Genomic DNA, 21,594 nt, shown 5'->3' on the forward strand with positions numbered 1-21,594 from the left:
TTTTCAAAGGAAACTTTGTATTCCTTTCTGACTGTTCTGTTGCAGCTTTTACAGTTTTTCACTGCTGGGATGCAGAGAGAGTGTGAGGTAGTGCTTTGCATTTTGCAAGACAGTGATTCTTTATTTTATTACAGAAAAAAGACCAACTCTGCAAGGCCAGATTAAATCATTCCTTTCACTTTTTAATGGGATTTGGATGAATAGAGTAAAATATGCACTTTGCATTCATTGATAGCATCTTTAGGTTGAGGTAATTGAGTCTTTTTTCCCTGACTGAATGAATAATGACTTCATCTGACCCTCAGCGAGGCCTGACACTCAGTCCTCCTTTGTCACAGCAGAAGGGTCTGTGCTTTGAAACATGCTCTACTTCCTCGGCTTCATTTTTCTTCATTCTAATCCAAAAACCTATTTTTCTCAATAATTCAAGCATAAACTATGTAGTAGTTGAAGTAGCGGAAATTGCAAGATATTTGTCCTCCTTGTGCTGCTCTTTAAATGCACTTGATAAATCCGGCGCCGGGCTCTTCAGCTGCCCGCTTCTCAAAGGAAGTGCAGCCCTGAACGGGCATCCCTGCCGAACTTTCCAGAAGCCAGCCAGGGCTCCAGTGCGGCCTGCTTGTGGTTTGGGGGAGAGCGGGGAGCAGCGCCGTGACCCCTGGCCCAGAGGTGACCCCTGGTGCAGGACCGAAGGCACCTGCGGCCCCCTGCAAACTTGAGTGGGTGTCGGGGACGCAGCTGAGAGCAAGCAGGGTGTGACCTAAAGTCTCAGTGATGAGGTTGTGCAGGGTGTGAATGTTCTGGTCTGGACTGAGGTCCAGGGCTCTGACCTCCTGCCCTGGGGCCACGGGGTGGGCAGGGGCGGAGCCTTCTTGGTCCCTGCAGTGTCCGGGCAGGTGAGCAGGTAGGAGCCAAGCTCTAGGCAAATGTCAGAGCTTGTGGCTTCTGTGGTTCCCATGACTCTAGGCTGTTCTTTAAGGCCATGGTGTGGCAACCGGCGTCTGGCAGCAGCAGCAACAGCACCAGTGAAGGAATGTGACTTACCTACAAGCTGGGTTAAACAAGAAAACTTGGTGTTTTATAATTTTGTCACTGGTGTTCAGCTATTTTTTCAACTAGACTGGCTGTTTTCTGCAGGTAAAATCTCAGCGTTGACTCATTTTTCATAACCTCACACTGTAGCAGAAAATTCAGTAGACATTGACATTTACTTGTTTAATGAGTGAATTTTCTTCATAGCTGCACTTAAGTGAACTGACAGTTCTGTGGGTTTTTTCTGACTACAGGTTCTGATGTTCCCATGCGGATTTTTGCCAGATATTAATCACAATTAGATGGAAACTAAATACTGAGACGGAAAAGCTAACCTTGTTTTGGCCAAAATTAGGAATTTTCAAAAGGCACTAAAAAGTAAACCACGTATTATTAGCTTAGTAATTCTCAAAGTAGCATCTCATTTATTTTACCAAAGTCATGGCAACCACTTTTTAAATTATTCTCTTTCACAATTTGTAGCAGATTGAGGAGGAGCTTGGTGGAGGCGAGCTTAGGGTCTCGTCTGGGTTTATCTGTCCGGGTCCCATGTGTGAGGAGCAGGCAGGGTGTTGGGCACCTGCTGGGCTGCGACTGGCAGTCCCCAAGGGTGACCATGGGTTCTGCAGGTCCCAAAAGGCGCCCACCAGGTCAGCAGGCAGGGAGCCAGCCCCAGCTTGGGAGTGAAGGGCAGCCAGGGTAAGGACAAGCCCACAGAAGTGGGAAGCACGGATTCAGATCTCATTGTGGGATGTCACTGGTAACAAGAACAGCAAATCGTGCATGTGGCTTGCTTGGTACCAGGAGCTGTGCTTCATCTCCTTTAACCCCCTGAGTCTTGTTATGGGGGCACTTTTTTCCTTTTTTCCTTGAAGATTGTATGTATTTATTTGACAGAGAAAGGAGGTGAGGCAGAAGGAGAGGGAGAAGCGGGGTCCATCCCCAGGACCCTGAGACCATGACCTGAGATGAAGGCAGACGCTTCACCTACGGAGCCACTACGCGCCCTGGAGGCACTTTTCTAACCCCATTTTGTTGCAGATAAGAAAATGGGTTTGCTGTCTGCCCTAGGTCAGGTAGCTGAACCAGCATTCAAATTAGCCTACATTTGAATTCCCAAGGAAATGTCATTGCTACATGACCTCACCTCTCCCTCTGTGTGCTTGGGAAGCCTTTTTTGGCAAAGTTGAAGACCCCACCCCTGTGTCCACCCACATGCTGTGTTCCTTCACTGTGTGTGTGTGTGTGCTATGTACCACACTGTGTTCCTTCAACCAACCGACTTAGCCAGGAAAGGCAGCGTGCAGGCCACCAGAGCTCAAGATCAAAGTTGTGCACTTCTGATTTGAGGAATGAACACTATCGCTGTTTCCAAGATCCCACACAGAATGCACCCCAAAATGAGTTCATTCCCATGGATATAACTTCCCCTCACGTTTTGCTCACCTAGGACACGATCCACAGAATGAATTTGAGGTTGTGTACCTTACTGGGAGAACCTAAAGTGTAGGATTTATGCAAGTTAATAAAGGTATTCATTCAAGCTTACTACCTTGTCTGTTGCTTTTGTGCTTAATTCAGAAAAGGTGTTTTCAGAGTCATTCCTGGCAGATGGGCATGACAGGCACCGTCCTGTTCCTGGGGGCCTCTCTCTGAACGTAAAACCCTTGTGTGGGAGTGGACTTACACATCAGCTGGTATAGCATGTGCAGAGGGACACACACGTCCACTCTCCACGGACTCAGTAAACCTCTGGTGTCCTTGCGCCCCATCCCGTGCCCCCTCTGCCCCAGTCGCCTGTCGTAGCATCTTCAGCCTGAGAAAGGATCTGGGTGTTTTGTGCTTGGATACTGTGGACTCATGTCTTTGTAAATTATTTCTGGAATTCTCTGGGGATTGTGATTCCCTTTCAGAAATTCTGCTTTAATCACTAAGAGGCTTTTCAGGAGACAAGTAAAGTTAATAATTGTTTTGTATTTCTTTAGAGTTCAGGTCAGTACAAGAGGAAACTTAAGGATGTCATTCATCACTATCATATATTTCAGATTTGTAATATTAGGGACATTATGGTCATGTTTTTGTTTTTCTTTCAGGTTGGTTTGTTGGATCTTGAGCTCAATCAACTGACCAAAGCACTGTTTGTGGCTTTAGTAGCTCTCTCGGTTGTTATGGTAACCTTACAAGGATTTGTAGGTCCATGGTACCGCAACCTGTTTCGGTTCCTCCTTCTCTTTTCCTATATCATTCCCATCAGGTAAGTTTAAGAATTAAGATAAAACAACTAACTGGTTTCATTGAGTATGAGTTTACTGAAATTTTATTTTTCTTAGTCTGGAAGAAGTTATCTGCAAATAAAGAGAAAGGAGCCAGGAACTCTGATGAATTTTAAGGAATGCTTAGAAAATATTTTGTGGGGGCTAAGTCAGTTTTGTTAGAATAATCTAGAAATCTGACACTTTTCGTTATATGAATGTTTTGATAATATAATATTCAAGAATTGGGAGATATTTCTTGATGAAACATAGTTTTGTTTACTGCTGATAGACTTTATTTCCAGTACCCTTGAATCTGTATGTGTCACGAAGTTGTATTTCAGAAACCATCTAATATATCTGTCAAGTGAGATAAAATATTGAGTAAGACAGTCTTTTTAATATGAACAATTTTTCAAAATGATAACCCATTTAACATGAGATTGGGATATAAATAGTTAATATTAGATGTCTACTGAGTTTAATTTACTAATACTTACAGTATAAGTACATTCTGAAATATTTCCACAAAGTTTATTTTTAAAAAATGCTTCATATATATGATTGAAAATTTTTACATGAATGAGCAATGAAGACCTAATAAATCATTCATAAATCATGAAGCTAGAATGACCATCTTCTGTAACCCTGAACGGAGTAGAATAGAATAGAACACTCATGCACCAAGGATGTAATAAGCATTTTGAAAGGAAAGGCATATCTTTACAGACCAGCTTTCTCCAAAAGTTTGTCTAAAAGTGGGGTCTCTTTCACTTGCATACATCACGAAGGCAGGGCCTGCATCCATGACTGCATCCTGTGCACAGTCCACTCGAGCCCAACCAGCCCCACTTGCTGTTTGAGATGGGGAGCCTGTCTCCACTCCTCTGAGAACACGCAGTCTTATGCATTTGCGACTGTTCCTGATGTAACTGGAGCTCCTGCCTCAGTAGACACTCAACCCTTGATCACCTCAGTGTCCTACCTGATGTGGCCAGCCTGCCTCCCAGCTCCATATGTCTCCTCTCCACCGCCACACCACATGCCAGGCTGGCCCTTCTCAGCCATGTGCGCCGCATGAATGCTTAGTGCTCACTGCCAACCAGTCACTTGGTATCATGTCACCCTGTTTGAATCCTGCTGCCATCTCCACTAGTCCTGATGCTTGTCTTACTTGTTTTCTGGTGCTCTGTGCTCACCACGCTCCATGAGGTGTGAGGGACCTTGTTTGACCCAGTGCCTAAAACAGTGCAGGGTGTGTCCTAGGGCCCTCACACCCTTACTGAGCAGACCCTGTTCTGAGGAGCTGTGAGTGTGCAGATGGTCTGTCCAGCTGTCAGGCAGCGGCCTCATCACCACATGGACACATACCGGGTGCCAGCAGCGGGCACTAGGGACAGACAGATCTTTGTTCCCAGAAACTCCCTGGGTAAGTGGTAATAGGCAGAATATAGCTATTTATCATCATCCCAGAACTGACCCATTCCACTGGGATGGCCCTGCAGGCAGTCTCTGGTATGGATGCACACATCCTGACCTGCACTGGGGATGTTGCCCAGTGCTGCAGGCAGACATCATGGGACCCAACAGAGAGGGCCTTGGGTCAGTTGCTGCCTTGTTGATTTACCACCACTCCTGCAGTTCCCTGAGTGGTGCACAGCACATATGATATCCTCAATGGAAGTATGTGGAAAGAGGGGCCCTGAAGGAAAGAAGTTTACAAATGTGATGAGTCTCCATCGCTAGTTTTCTCACTCTTACAGTAATATGACACAGAGTTAGTTCACTGCCAGACGCAGCACAGCAGTGGGTATTTTTCCCAAAACTAGCATTTGAAGCCTCCCTTCCCTTTCTCTCTATATCTTCTGCAAGTCTGTCTTGTTCTGGTTTTTCAGTCAGTAGTTTTATATTTACATGTTCAGTCAAATGTGGAGAGACTTACTAGGCAGAATTATACCTGCATCCCTGTTTAGCTCCATAATGTCTCACGCCAACTTCAACGTAATGCTTTTCCTAGTTTTCCACAGTTCCAGAATACAGTTATACAGATTAAGGAGAAGGCATGAAAACCATAAAATCTAAAAAATGTATGATGCTAATTTAGGGAATTCGTGTTTATGTTTGATTCAACCAGGTTTGTTTTCCTTTTGCAAGGAATTTATATCATTTAAGATATCATTTAAGATATAAACACTTAGTATTTGGTAAACGTTCTTTTCAATTTAATAAGGGGAGGTTTAAAAAAATTTTTTTTTCAAAGTGCACAGTTGTGGAAAGTTAAGTGCTTTTTCCTCTGTTGACCTAAAACATGCTTTTAATGGATGGACAGCTGACTGTTCCTTTTAGTGCCCAGTGTCTACCCTGACAATTGGATGACTCGCTACCTTAGCACATGCTCCTAGTTGGTTGCCGGGCAGAGTTACTGCAGGCTTACTGACCTGTGAATCCCCTTCCCCGGGCAACCACCTGCTTGCCCTCTGTGTCTAGTCTGTTTCTGCTTGGTAGGTTGGGTTCAGAGGCTTTTCAAATTTAATAAACTTAAAATCATAGAAATTTTTCTTTACAGAGTAAAATATTTTTGAGTCACTTGACATAATTTACTGTGTCCTTCAAGGAAAATATTACAAGGTTTAACTCATGTAATTGAAATGGACATATATTCCCTGCATTATTCCTGTCACCATAACAAAACACATACCGGTAGGCCGGGCGCTCGCAGTGCGTGTCTCTGCAGTACCTCTTCTGCCCACACGCTTCAGGGTGCTGTGATAGTCCAGCACATCGTCCAGAAAGCTGTCCTGTCAGTGCTGAGTCAGAAGGTGCATGTGGGCAGTAGAGGTGAAATGACACCGGCAGTGATGACTGCCCCCTCTGAGAAGCACTTGGGCGCCGTCTGGTCTAAGGTGCTGCTGTTGGTGGGGTCTGTGTCCCTGGGGTAGCAGGGGTTTCCTCATTTGGCCCTCTGTGTACTACCCAGCTGCCTGAAGGAGTAAGTACCCAGCTCTGCTTAGGGTACCACTCGTGCTGCACCGTAAGAACCCAGTATCTAAAATGTCAGGTAACACGGGTATGTTTGCCTCAGAACTTAGAAACTATCTCCATTAACATCTCTGTAGGGCCTCCTTTTCTGTTTAGCGTGCTTGGGGAGTGCCTGGGGAAAAGAGCGTTTCCAACATAGGAAACCAGTTGATGGTGGGGGAAGTTGGCAGCCTATTCAGATCGCCAAAGATGATAGTATTAGAGACTTGAAGGTTTGGCAAGCATGCCTAGGAAAGAAAGCCGAAGGGTGTGTCTGGGCAGCATTTTGCTGGAGAGATTAGGTGTGTGACTCCTGGACTTGCTCCCCCCATCTCAGTAAGAGCCTGGAGGGCTTGGGTTATCCAGGACAGAGCTGCATAGGGGCCTCTTGTCAAGTGGTATGGACCGCTGTGACATGCAATGGGAGACCCACAGTTTGTGAGAATGTGTCAGCAGAAGCACTGCTGGCTCAGGCTGGAAGTTGAAACAACTCGCTGTGAGAAAAACTCGCTGGACTTCCCAAATCCTACAAACGTGCTGAGGCCACAGGCCTGACCCACAGGCCCAGAGAGCAGGGCCTCTGGTCACAGAAGACATTCCCCAGCTCTCCTAACCTACTGAGCAGTTCATAGTTACCCATGTGATCTGGGTGTTCTTTTCAGGTCCACGTTTTACTAGTAAAACATCTGTAGCTTGAGTTTGTGCTATTGGTGAAGTTATGAAAAAAACATTAATTTTACATAGTCCAGTTTATAAATGTCTTTTGCTGTTGGTTATCACTCTCCATATGTTGTGTAAGAAGCCTTTCTGGGCCCTGGATGATGGAGCTATCCTCCTGTGTTAGCTTCTAAAAGTGTTGCAGGGTTGTTTTTGACTGCTAGAAGCAGTGGGGTTTTTAAATAATGCAAAACAGGATTTTCACATATCACTGTTTTCCAACTCCAATCGTCTCAGCATTGCTTGTAAGAAAGACTGTCCCCCAATGACCTAGGACTCTTCTGTCGTGCGCCAGGGTGCCCACACTCACAGGCCACTTTGGGTCGTCTGTGCTCTTACCCTGGGAGTGGTTTCTTTTCCCGAGCAAAGAACAAATTCACCTGAACCCATATACCTTTATCCTGAGTCAGTGTTTTCTAGAATAGGGCCTTCCTCCTCGTGCTCTTCAAGAGCACCCTTGTTCTCACTGGCCATTTGTGTTTAATATTATATCTTCCAGACTGTGAATCTGACATCTCTCTCTTTTTTTTTTTTTCTTAAGATTTTATTTGTTTATTCACTACTACTACTACTTCTGAGACTAAAAACTACTTCAAAGTTAGAAGTTATAAAACAACACTATTGTCATCTTTGGCCCCTGAGAATTAGTCTCTACTTGCAGGTAGAGCTTTCAGGCTCTGGAGTCGGGGGGTTGTGAGTTTGCATTCTTGCCTTGAGCCTACCTCAGTGGCCACCTCATTCTTGCTGTGGCCTCAGGAGGCCCCTTCTGTTCCTTCGTGGGGTAAAGTTGGTATTGAAAATACTGCACCAGTATCTGAATTCACTCTTCATGTCTTTGTCCTTCTGGCTCTTGTTACATTCATCTTCTTGAAGCAGTTTGTATTGTCTTTTAACATAAAAATGAGTAGCTCTTTCATAATTGCAAATATATTTATCTCATTTGCTATTTATTTATTTATTTTTAGATTTTATTTATTCATGAGAGACAGAGAGAGAGAGGCAGAGACATAGGCAGAGAGAGAAGCAGGCTACCTGCAGGGAGCCTGATGTGGGACTCGATCCCAGGACTCACGTTCTGCATACTTAATTATACAAGTAAAAAGTGAATACTTTATTTCAGCCAGTTCAGGAAAACTGAGAGTTCCTTGGCCCTGCCAAGCACCCACCACTGGCTGCATTGTATACAGCATAGGGTTCACAAGGCCCAGTGTCCTCACCTGTCCTTGAAGGCAGGGTGGCCTCTTGTGCAAGTGCTCATCCCGGATCGCTGTGCATATAGGGCACAGTAGTGAGGGTGCTGTGAGGTGCTTCCTTCCAGCCCTCCTCTCCTCTGCCGGTTTCACTATGGTCACTGTCAACCTTTGGGTAGGGAGCTGAGCTCAGCTTTTCCAACTTTGAAAAGCATTTTCAACTTTGAAAACCTTCAACCTTTTCATGTGGTCCTTTTTGCCTGGTTAGCTTTCTTATTAATTTTTTGACATAGTCACCACCTGCTTGCTTTGGGGTGGTTTGTCTCCTATACCTTTGCCATTTCTTTCTTCTTAGACTACCAGAGACACTTCATTTTAAGGTGTATCAAATTGCACATAATTAATACTTTTATTTATGAACAGAAGGAAATGCTAATCCTCCAATAGGAATATTTATTCCTCTCACATATTGACACAAAATATTTGTGCTCATTCCTCATACATGTATTTCCTGTTGCTGTGGAGAATGCTGTATGTGTAAGTACACGCACACAGCCCTCTTAGCACTAGCTGCTGCATAGCACATGCAGTATTTTACAGGGGCCCGCACAAAACAGCTGAAACAGTTCTGAGTGTTGGGGAAGTCCTGACTTACCTTGTTGCCATTCACCCCAATATCTGACCCTGTGATTAATATTTTGATTGTTCTGGATGCTGAGGAGATGGGCCGACATCATTCTGAATAGAAGGCAAGAGGATGAGTCTCCCTGAAGAGCGTCCTGAGTTTGCCCATGTCTTCCTAACTGGCACAGAGCAGGGCTGCATTCTCAGAGCGCTCCAAGGGCTCCAGGTCCTGGCACACTGCTGGGGTCCCGCTGCCTTTTACACAGTGTCTGACTCTCCTTGTAGCTCCAGGCTTTCTTTGGTTCAGTTTATCTGGAACACTGATGCTCCATTTATTTCTCCCTAAAACACTTATTTCAAATCTACAGTTTTCCCACACCCATTCAAAAGTTTAGTAATGTGATTTAGAATTTTACATGTACCAATTTAAACTACTTTCATACCTTACTAGATTTTCTATTTCTTAGGACCCGAGACTATACATTTTGTTTATTCTTGTGTGTGTGGCAGTGGACTCTTAGTGTATTTAGGTGTATGTCTACTTTCATTCCACTTATGTACATCTGTACCTTCTAGGCTCTAGAGCCTTGCTGACCACCTGCCTTCCCTGAGTGAAGCTCAGGCATGCTGCCTGCCCCCACAACCCTTTTATTCCCTTTTAGCTCAGGGCCGGTCTTTTCTATAAAACCTTCTCCAAGTTTCCTCAGAAAGTTGAACATAGAACTAACCTATGACCCAACATTGCACTACTGGGTGTTTACCCTAAAGATAACGATGTAGTAATCTGAAGGGGCCCTACACCCCAATGTTCACAGCAGCCTTGTCCACAAGAGCCAAACTAAGGAAAGAGCCCAGATGACAGGTGAATGGATAGAGAAGATGTGGTCTGTATAGACAATGGAATATCACTTAGCCATCAAACGATGAAATCATACCATTTATATCGACATGGATGGAACTGGAGGGTATTATGCTGAGTGAAGTAAGTCAGAGAAAGACAATTATATTATTTCACTCATACGGATTTTAAGAAAGAAAACAGATGAACATAGAAGAAAGGAAGGAAAACTAAAGATAAAAACAGAGAGAAGGCTAACCGTAAGAGACTCTGAACTCTAGGAAACAAACTGAGGGTCACTGGAGGGGGTGGAAGGTGGGGGACAGAATCACTGGGTGACAAGCATGAAGGAGGAGGGCACAGGATATGATGAGCACTGGGTATGATATAAGACTGAGGAATCACCGATCCTCTGAAACCAGTGGTACATTATATGTTAGTTAATTGAATTTAAAATGAAACCTTCTCTGACTATTCAGGCCAGTGATCACCTGTGCCAGTAACCACTTAGTAACCTGCTTTTATGCATTAGTGCCATTTCCCATGGTGACCTTGCGAATATGTGGCATTTTACATGTACTATTACTGAGGCTCAAAAAGATCAGATTTGGGGCAGCCTAAGTGGCTCAGCAGTTTAGCGCTGCCTTCAGCCCAGGGCATGATCCTGGAGACCCGGGATCGAGTCCCACATCAGGCTCCCTGCATGGAGCTTGCTTTGCCTTCTGCCTGTGTCTCTGCCTGTGTGTGTGTGTGTGTCTCATGAATAAATAAATCTTTTTAAAAAATCAGATTTGTCATTTGTCCAAGATCATGGAACTAGTAAATTTGGAAATTAAGAATCAATTCAAGTCACACCTAACCTCAACCCTGCAAAATTCAGTTATTCATGTTTCTTCCTGATGGAGCGTAGAAATCAGGGTTTGGAGAATTTGGGAAGGTGAATGGCACGGGAAATCAAAGGAAAAGGAGCCTGGACTTAGTGGCCACTTGTGGGGTGGTTGGAAGGGTGGTCCTGTCCTTCACCAGAGGGAGAAATGTGAGTACATTTGATCTCTTTTGTCCGGTACTGGAAGAGAAGGAAATGGGGCTGTTACTTCTGTTGTCCGTCTTCATGTTAAGGTATCTGTGATGACCCTGAGATCGAATACACTGGTCTGAACCTAAGATATGGGTCCAGACTCCTAGCGGGGATGTGACTGTCACCCTCAGCATGCGCAGCATTGGCAGTGTTCAGCCCCTGAGGATCTCGGTGCCACTCCTTGCCGTCCATGGTGTGTTGTACAGAGGTGATGGGGTGCCTGGCCTGCTGTCAGTTGGGCGTCAACTCTTGGTTTCAGCATGGATCTTGATCTGGAGGTCATCGGTTCGGCCCCACATAGGGCTCCGCACCCCCCAAAAGAAGTAGAGGATGTCACAAAATGAAAAATGCAGGGGGAAATTTCAGATAAAACAGCATCTGTGCTATTTCCCATAGATGACAATTAACAGGACTACTTTTGATAGAACTTCTTGTTAAAAAGACTTTTCTTTTGCTCAGTTTAAGATCTAAACAGAAGCCTCAAGCAGGCAGGAGTGCCACTGAGCCCTTCCAGGGGCCGCGGCCTGTCACACAGTGACACCTCGGCAATAGGTCTCACAGGTGTCGAGGGCTCACGTGCTGCTGTCCTCAGACTGCCTGGCAGGGCTGCTGAGTCAGGAGAGAGCCCTCCATTCACGGCATCCTAGAGCTCCGCGGGGTCCATGTGACAGTGAGGGTCACTATTGCTGCCTTGTTCACTCAACGTCCAAAGTGGCACACAGCTTTTCCACTCAGTGTGGGTGGAGTGGATCACAGTTGGCCAGTTAGCAATAAGATGAGCTTAAAATATATTTGGTATCCATTACCTTATAATCTTTAACTGTAATTCTCAAAATGATAGGCTTAATGGGTTATTTACAAGTCATGTTCCTATAAACTACTTTACTAGTCGAACAGAGTTCTAAATTTTAAAATTCTACAAATTACGTTACTAAAAAGTAAGCTTAGTGATGCTAATTATACTCTGTCAAATTCATGTTTGAAGTTTGAGCTTCTAGCGATTTTTAACATTAAAAAGCAAATATACTAACATTTTACCAAAATATACAATGTGTATAAACTGAAGCTTCTGCTTCCTATGTGATATTACAGTCTTAGTTGAAGATATATTTTTCTTGATAGCTTTTGTTTGTAAACTGAACTTGCCTTGTGCTTTGTTTTAACCTAAAGACTATCCACATTCTCTTGTTCACCAGCCTTCATGGTACCTGTAGTCACCCGAAAACATCCCATGGGTGTTTATCGTGACACAGTATTTCAGGAAATAACAAATCCTTACAGCTCTGAGGCGATAACGTTGTTTTATTAAATGTAAGTGCTCGCAATTTGAAGAGAACACCGTGGAAGAGCCTAGCAGGTGCTCCTCAGGCTCTCACTCAGCCCCTAGCCCAGCAGCCCCTGCGCACTCTTGGAGGGGAGTCTGCCAGACAACGGGCTCCTCGTGCCTTGTGCTGCTTGAGGCAGTCTGACACTTTCCAAAATAATTTGACCAGGATACACAGAGAAGAAAGTCACGTTCTTCCTCCATGTGGGTCTCTGGGCCCGCAGAGCCAGCACACCAAGCTCTGTGGGGCGCCACCACCTGCCCTGTGCCCCATGTCCACTCCTGGGTCAGGGGTCTGTCCTATCGCTGGTACCTGTCACAGACGAGCCCAAGCAAAAGCATGATGTTGCTTTTCCTTCCTCCAGCCCCAGGCACCCCCACCTTCCCAGACACTGCTCCTCGGCGGCTTCTCGAGCCTCTTCCATGCACCGGCCCCCTGGGTGCCTCACCACAGCCCCACAGAGAGAGTGTTGTCTGTGCCCCAGAGTTTAACAGGAGGTCCAGGGGCACACAGAGGTTGGGTGCCCAGTGCCCCTGGTAGCTCCGGACCTCATAGCCCGGCTGCCTTCTCTCCGCAGTGCCCCTGCCATCCCGGGACCAGGCCACCCGTGAGGCCGGGAGGCTGCTGTGTTCTGTCCCCATGCTGTCCTGCAGCGTCTGCCCTCCCTGATTGCTTGGCCTTGTGGTGGTAACAGGACCATAAGTAGCCCAGAGACATTGAGGTACTGTTTGAAAGCTGTGTGCTTGGCAATTAAAACTTTTCTTTCTGACCAGTAGTGTTCCTAGGGTTTTTAAGATGTGAGCTTTATGGACAAATAGCCCATTATGAATATTTTAATTTTCTTTGACTTACTTACAGACTAGACTCTCTTCACTAACTCTGAGTCCTTCACATTCCTTTTCAAGTGTACATTTGTTAGTAGATGGTAGATCCATATGAATTGCCATATTGGTCAAAATGATTGATTGTCAGCAGCTTCGCCACATTGTGTTGATACATTATATCTGCTGTTTTCCTGACAGAATCAAATTAGGTGCAGATTTTTTTCTAGAGTTTTAAGCATATCTGAATGATCCTAAGTCTGAATATGAACAAGAGCAGGGTGAGGCCAGACTATAATGAACGAGGGTATGAGCAGAATGAGTCCATCCGTTAAGCCCAGCAAGTAGCTGAGTGCAGCTTGGGTAACAGAGGAGCCGTTTATGAAGCGTCATTCAGGCTCTGGCTCCACCTAGACCAGGGACTAGAGACGACAAGCACTGACCATCTCTCTGACCATGAAACCCAAGCTCTGCATCATGGTCTGGCCCCCACCACCTCCGATCCCCCCTCCTGCCACTGTCCCCCTCAGGCCACACCACCATCCTGGGCCTTCGGGGGGTCCTCACCTGGGCTCGGAAGCCTGGCATTCTCAGGGCCTAGTCTTCCTTCTAGGATATGTTGGGTCCCAGCAGTCATCCTCACGGGAAAAGTATTCTGTTTGTTCTTGTAAAATGAGTAGATGAAGATTATGATGCATTTCAAATATCTGTTCCCAGGGAGATATGCATGATTCCCTTACACACATGAGCAGCCCATTCTAGTATCCTCTACAAACATGGCGTGGGGCGTAAAAAGGTTTCTAGGCTTAAGTGTTAACAGATTCATGTATTTTAAAGTCTGAAATCTGGTATTATCGTGAGGTTCAAGATAATAAGTCTGTATGGAAAACATAAGCATGAAGGTATTGCATAGGTTTGGAGCAAACTAACCACTGTGGTGGGTTTTATTTGGCAGTTTGCGAGTGAACTTGGACATGGGCAAAGCCGCGTACGGATGGATGATCATGAAGGATGAGAGCATCCCCGGCACAGTCGTGCGGACCAGCACCATCCCAGAGGAGCTGGGGCGCCTGGTGTATTTGCTGACTGACAAAACAGGTACTGCTGCTGGTTCATGTTTGCCTTTGGTGTGCTTGCTTCCATCCAGTCCAGGCTGATCCTGGGTGTGTACGCGCATAGTGAATATTGAAGTCATTCAAATTTAGAATTTTCCAGACTTCACCTGAACACTGGCACATAACTAACTGGATAAGCACACTATCACTAGAATTAGTAAAATTTTAAATTCTTTGTTTTGTTTTTTTTTAAAGACTTATTTATTTATTTATTCATGATAGACTTAGAGAGAGAGAGAGACAGACAGAGGCAAAGACACAAGAGGAGGGAGAAGCAGGCTCCATGCTGGGAGCCCGACGTGGGACTCGATCCCGGAACTCCAGGATCGCGCCCTGGGCCAAAGGCAGGCGCTAAACCGCTGAGCCACCCAGGGATCCCATGTTAAATTCTTTGAGATTTAAATGACACGTTTGTATATTTTTAATTCTCTGCTGCCGTACCATTGTTTGTCAGGTGTTAGGTGTATTTCTTACACCTCTTCGGCAGCTTGTTTCTTACAGGATGGTACTCCTGAGCTGTTGACGTACAGAACCAGACGTGCGTGGATTTGGTATTTTAACAGTAACATTCTCCTAGTGAGCCTTACCAGCAACTATCCCACCCTCACATCCATGCCCCAAATTCTATCTGTTCTTATTTCATTTTTAACTTTTTTCATCAAAGCATTCTTGTCAATTCATAAGATACTAAATAAAAGATAAATCGAACCCAATGCTATAGTGAAAGTCCTATCAACAGGCTAAAGTCCCTCCGTGATTTGTTCATTCATGGTTTAAAATCCTGGTCATTCTTGGAACACCCAGGTGGTTTAGTCGATTTAGCGTCCAACTCTTGGTTTTGGCTCAGGCCATGATCTCAGGTCATGAGATTGAGCCCCAGGTTGGGCTGCTTACTCAGCATAGAGTCTGCTTGAGATTCTCTTTCCCTCTGTCCTTTCCCTCACTCACATGCATGTGCTGTCTCTCTAAAAATAAATACATCTTAAAAAAAATTTTCCTAGTAATTCTTGGTCAACTAGAACTAAGAATATTTGTATAACTTATAAAATATATCTCAAATAAAATTCAACATTTTTAATAACATACTATGAAAAGCTTTACCACAATCAGGAAAAAAAGAAATCCATCAACACTATTCTCTAATGTGTTTTATTCCTTATTGTAAGACACATAGTAGAAATAAGCTGTACAACCAAAAGAAGGAGCAGATATTTGTAGATGAAACAATGAACCAAGGAATCAGCTGCTAAAAGTAAGAATCAGTGAAGTGGCGCATCATAGATGGAGATAACAAAATAGCTCCTAGCATGTGGAGTAGCCTTAGGAGTGCGGTCCCTGCTCACCGTAGCACGAGCGAAGGTGAGACACATGAGCATGAACGTGAGGGGAGTGAGGGATGTGCATGAGGATGATCAGACCCAACAGCAATGAAAAGGAAGATGCAGATGAACGGAGGGGCAGACTGTGGTCCCCAGCATGAGGTCCCCAGTGTGAAGATACAGGATTCCGTAGAGCCCACCTTCTCCACGAAGTGATAGTTTTACTGCAGTTCTGTCAAAATCCAGTTGCTGGTGGTGTTTTGTTTTGTTCAATTTTTAAGTTTAAAGTGGTTTTTAAATTTATTTAGGTCATCCCTCCCCCCAGTGTGGGGCCCAAACCCACAACCCCAAGATCAAGCATCACACACACACACTCCACCGACTAAGCCAGCTGGACACCTCGATGGCATTTGATTTTGGTCAGGGCTTGTCATTGTGGCCCATCGGGGACTATCCAAAGAACACTGACGTAACAAGGGGCTCAGGCTCGGGAAGGGAGGCTGAGAGATGCCCTCAGATTTCTCCCTTCCTGACCTCGTTGGGCTGACAGGGAAAGATTTCAATGAATAAACCTGTAACAATGTGTAAAATAAGCAGACATGCCATCACGGAAGTTGGGGTATTTCTGGAAGGACAGGTGGAATGATTTTGCTGGAGAAGCTGGAGTGAAGCAAACCCAAACTCAAAACGGTTCCTGAAGTGACCCCACAGGAGAGAGTCCTGGAGAAACCGTGAGGTTACAGCACACGGTATGTGAGGGGAGGCCCGGGGGGCCGTCAGGCTGCTCAGCAGCAGCAGAAGAAACGCACCCTCCTGCCCACGCTTGGTGCCTGGATGTCATGTGTAAATGCAGCAGGCGCTTGGCTTCCAGCATGTGCAGGCATAGATTCTGTTTACAGAGAAACCCAGAGGAGCCTGAGGAAAGGCTGTTGGATTACAGGGGAGCTTAAGGACATCTTTAAATTCAGGGTCAGAATTAAACTACATCTCCCTATGCCTGCAACACTGGGGGCATTTAGTTTCCAGAAGCCCACGTAGAGTAGCAGCAAAACACGTAACATAATTAGAAATGAGTTCAAGCAGAACGTACAAAGCCTGTGTGGATGGAAGAGCTGAGTGGATGGGCCCATGTTCTTTGTGATGAGGACTGAGTGGCGAGGTACTGACATCATCGTCCCCCATGTGAAGTCCCACCTGTGAGACGCACGCTGCCCCGGGACCTTGTCTGCACTGTCAGCAGGCGTGGTGCCCGGCGCACCCCTCGTCTGTCCCAATGGACAAGCCTTGGCAGCCTCCGCACAGCGGTGTCCCTCCAGCCTCTGTTACCTGGGGGGACACATGTGCGTCTGCAGCAGACCAGTGTGAGAATGTTCACTGTGTCATCTCAGACAACAAAACCAAACTGAGCATAACTCAGAGAAAGCCACTGTGAGTACAATATAGCCCATGGACTGTTTGTACGGCAGTGACAGATGTCACGGTTCACGTTGGGCCGGGAGAAGTCTGGGACCTCCCCTTTAGAGGCCTGGACTCGAGGGGGATGCAGGTGTAGTCTAGGCCATCCTGTTTGCACCACAAGTCCTCTCGTGGCCCCTTCAGTCTGTATGTAATGTGCTTGAGGGTCACACTGACCTGTTTGTTCAGCTCCGTTTACAGATAGGAAGCATAAGCCAGAGGGCAGCGGGTATGCTTGAGGAGTAACTGGTTCTCTCTCCTCTCCCCGTGTCTCTGGCTGTGGGAGAGCAGCAAGGGAAGAAGGATTTGTGACATTATTTCTCCTCAAAATGCTAACTTTTCATTTTGCATTTTAAATAGTAATGGGATCATCTTTCTGTAGCTCCTCTTCTTTTCTTTGGATTCTGAGTTACATCTAGGATAAGGATGAGTGGTTTTGCTCAGAGTCATAAAGGTAAAACCACATTTCCCTATGTCTCACTTTGCGACTTTTACAAAGCAAAAATAAATAATCTGGGCTCCTGAGACTTAAAAAGAATTACAGAAAATTATATAAAATATATTAGAGAAAATCTGCATTTCATTTTCCAAAAGGCCTATTTGTGGCAGTGGTTGTTGGAGGGACCTCCTATCCTTACTTCCTAGTGGTGGAGCTGCATGGAGTTTTAAACATTTTTAGTATTTTTTTAAATTTCTGGTCTAGAACTTTTTCAGAACCTTTCTCAATAACGTAAATGGCACTTACGGAGCACATGTGGTGTGCCACACGTTGCAGTAGCCCCGTGCCTGACCTGGGGTTGCGGGGCCACAGGCACGGTATCTGCCACTGCTTCCCCTTCACGGCTGCCCCTGCTCAGGCCAGGCTCCCAGGAGCACTCAGAGGAGGGAGTGTGGCTATGGCTGCTCGAATAGGCCACACTGACCAAATCGTAGGTGTACAACGTCAAGGACGAGTTGTGTAGCTGTCACGTCACTGCAAGCACATAGTAGGACTTAGTGCTGTCCTCACTTTGACTTTATAGAAACTGGCTCCTCACATAGATGGAGGCTTGATCCCTCACCTCTTAACAACACATGGTCTTGGGCAGACCCCCAAGCCTTCCAAGCAAAGCCATGTGTTGTCAGCCAGGAAGGTTTTGTGGCAGGTGGTGGCAGACGTGCGCTCACACTCACTCGCCCTCCGCCTGGGGGTCCTGGTGCAGCTGCATATCTGGTGCCTACTGGTTAGTGTTGTATTCCAGAAGCTGGAGTGACTATGCTCTCTTTTATTCCTTCCTTTTGTCACGTGCATGATTCATATCCTTCACTGCCCCCTCAGTACATCCAGAGTTGGTCAGTCACCATGTTGACTTCCACCATCACAGAGGGTCTCACAGGGTAGTGGATTGGTAGAAGGGTAAAGAATTTGGGGTGTGAGACAGTTTGCAAACATCATCTGCTGAAACGATGAAGAATGAGCTATTGTGTGAGGAGCCTTTTGCTGCTGACATAATCATAAGGTGGTCCTTGGCCTGATTGTGATCAGGCTTGTGCCTCATCAATAAGCTTTCTGGCAAGAAGCGTCTATCACACTGCCTCTCGTTTGCCCCGGCAGAACAGAAAATGAAGTATCTCGTGATTGCGTTATAGTTTCCTTCTTGTGGACGAGAAAGCAGTGTGGTGTAATTAGGTTTGATTGGGGTGCACGTTTCCGGTAAGATCTGAAATTAATGATGTTGCTATAGTGACACATGTGTGGCCAGCAGTGCGTGAAACATGAAGTAATTCATTCGACAAGAGCAGACATCTGTTAGCTGCCAGGATACAGAGCGTATTGACACTGACCAGGAACAGTAGACATGCCGTGATAAATGAGCAAACGGTGTTGGCACGCCAGGATAGGTCATTTGTACCGAGTCCACTGCAGCTTGCTTCTCTGCACTGGCTGCTCTGACAATGCCATTGCTTAGAGAGCAGTGCTGCCGAGAACTCATCAATTTTAAAACTTAACTCAGGCTGCAGCCTGATAAAGAGCAAGGCACGAATTCCTTTGTTGGGAATTTTTATGTTCATGTGGAACAAAGCGTTACCAAACCACACCCTGACACAACAGGTTGGCAGAACATGCTGTGGCTCTAGCACTCATGAGCCCGCTTGCCCTGTGTTTTGCAGCAGGGTCACGTCCGCTCCCAAGGCCATGTCCTCTGCGGTGGGAAGCTCTGTTTCCAAGGTGGGCAGGGGCGGCGGAGCATGACGCATGAGCCTCATGGGAGAGATTTAGAGGTGGGTGTTACCGTCCTGTGGGCCAGGGCCAGCTGGGTATAGCCTCTCCTGCCTGAGGAGGACAGCTTGCGCATCCGGTGCCAACACACTTGCAAGGTGGGGCTGGTATGGTGATGGACTCATGTGTGCACTTGCATGTGTGCTGGGCCATTCACACTGGTTGAGACATTTGGCACCGGCAATGTTTGAACAGATGCGTATCATACCGGGAATCACCATCTTCTGAGAAAGCTTCATTTACAGCAAATATAATATGTGACTCCAAATTAAATGTCAAATATTTTAAAGAATATTACCACACTCTGCAGTGTGGTAAAATAGTCTTAGCCACTTTAGAAGTTGTTTCCATTCCTCATTCCTTCTTTGTAATATCTGAGTGGCTTTGTGTTCTTGGCACCATTGATCCCATATGATCATTACTTACGGCAGGTCCCTAACCAGAACCTTCGCTGGAAATCCTTGGGTCTGGGTGGCGGCCTGTCCCTGTCTGCCGCAGGTGGAGTTCTCTGTGTTACTTTGCAGCTGCTTCTCTAGGATGTCTCCCCTCCATGGATGTGAGAGGGGTGCCAGGATTTTCTTAGAAATTGATTTCCTCTTTGCCTGCTTTTGCTCATTGTACTCCAAAGCACTTTGCTTTATTAAGGAACTACAGCATTTTCGTTTTTCAGGAAGCACAAACACAACTTTTGTCAAAGGGCATTTTCTGTCCCTGGTGTACTCATAATGGCCAGGTTGCTTCCCAGCAACCTGGGGGGCATCTGTCCACCCGAGTCAGCCCATCCCCGTCATGAAGCTTCAGATTTGGGACATGCTAATACTTGTATTCAGATAACAGAGACTATACCACCTGTCACCTGGTTGAAGTCATGAAAATTGTTTAAAATTTGAAAAACAATTTTGCATTCCTGACTCTTTTAGTGACTGAGTTCACATTAAATGTCCCTGCTGCACAAGAGAGCATAGAAAGTCAGAAACTAGCCTTGACTCTCCTGTTTAATGTTCTGTAGGATCCACTCTGAGATAAAAACATCACTGAAATTTAAAAAACTACTCCAGGATTCATCAGTATGTTAAGAGATAATATGCACTGCTCACATCGAGAAGTGTCTGCATACATACTCCAGTTTCTCTAACCCAGTATTTATTCAAGTGGCAAAATCAGAGTCAGATATTTCATTGTTCATTTGGTGAAATAATAGTCATTTGTTTGAAAATGTCCGTTATAGCCTCTGTAAAACATGATTTCTTAGCAGCTGGGACGATGGCACCAGATGCAGTGTTTGGGCCAGCAGGCTGCTGGGGCAGGCCACACCAGTATGGGGCACACCTGCTGCTCTACCACCGGTGCAGGCAGAGCTGAGGAGGTTTCTGTCCCTCACAAAGCCACCTGGGGAACTGCAGCCCCTTGCTCACCTGCCCCCACTCTGCCCCGCAACCCCTGATGGGCCCTGTGCCTCAGTAGGTCTGTCTGTGCCAGATGTCTCCCACGAATGGGTGCACACACCGTGTGGTTTATGTGTGTGGCTTTTTCCCCAGGTTGTCCGCACTGTCTCGTGTGTCATTACTCCATTGCTTTTTATTGTGGGATAATATTCCATTGTATGAATAAACCACATTTTATTTATCTGTCAACTGAAGGACATTAGGGTGGTTTCTGCTTTTTCTGTTAGGAACAATGCTGCTATGAGCAGGGTTCTAGCCAAGGGAGCTAGGCAAGAAGAAGAAAAAGGCATCCATGCTATAAAGGAGAGTAAAACTGGTCTTTATGCAGAAAATCCTAAGGAATCCCCTAAAAATCTGTTAGAATTGATAAAGGAGTTTAGTAAGGTTTAAGATACAAGATGAATATATAAAAATGAATTGTATTTTGATATACTAGCAACAAATTATCCAAAAATAGGATTAAGAACAGAATTCCATTTACGATGGCATCAGAGAATAAAATCAGTACTTTATAGTGTTAAGATGGCAATAGGATTTCCCAGATTGATTGACAGATTCTACAAGATCCCTCTCAACATTCCAGCTGCCTTCCAACTGACAAGCTGGTCCTAACATTCCTGTGGAAATGCAGGGGTGCCAGAGTGGCGTCAACAGTGTTGGGAACAGAGGTATCGGCAGGCAGGCTGGGAGAGCAGGACGTCCGCCTCACACCACACCAGCGACCTAAATGTAAGATTGACCTAAATGGTCGGGGTTTCTGTAAACTGTGGAGTTTTCAGAAGCTACTCTAAATTTGTTTTCTGTTTCATTCTCTTTTGCTGTGTTAAGCACCAGAATAAAGAACTTTTAGGATCTAGCTCAGTATAAAGCTTTATAAACATAACCCACAAGGAGATAGGAAGAGTTTAAATCTGGACTTACATTTTCTTTTAATTATTTTAAACTAAAATTTAAATGCAGCAGTATATTTACTAGTTTAGCATCTGCTGGTATGTGTCTGTGGTTACTCTGTGGCCTCAGAATTTCTAAAGATCTTGGTGGATTACTCTAGAGATTTCTCCAAACAGCAGCAAGAAGCAAATGTGATGGCATAGTTAGAGTTTAT

General features: G+C 45.5%; 1 protein-coding gene across 3 annotated transcripts in view; it reads left to right on the forward strand.

The window, feature by feature from the left end:
* ATP9B (ATPase phospholipid transporting 9B (putative)) overlaps positions 1–21,594 on the forward strand; it is a 240,173-nt gene that overhangs the window by 157,044 nt on the left and 61,535 nt on the right. For all 3 annotated transcript variants that reach the window (XM_041739641.1, XM_041739643.1, XM_041739642.1), the window contains 2 exons: positions 3,126–3,286; positions 13,851–13,993. In XM_041739641.1, the coding sequence (XP_041595575.1) occupies positions 3,126–3,286; positions 13,851–13,993 (304 nt within the window). The remainder of the gene's footprint in view (positions 1–3,125; positions 3,287–13,850; positions 13,994–21,594) is intronic.

This window comes from Vulpes lagopus, chromosome 24 (genome assembly GCF_018345385.1).
Source record: "Vulpes lagopus strain Blue_001 chromosome 24, ASM1834538v1, whole genome shotgun sequence".
Lineage (NCBI taxonomy): Eukaryota > Metazoa > Chordata > Mammalia > Carnivora > Canidae > Vulpes > Vulpes lagopus.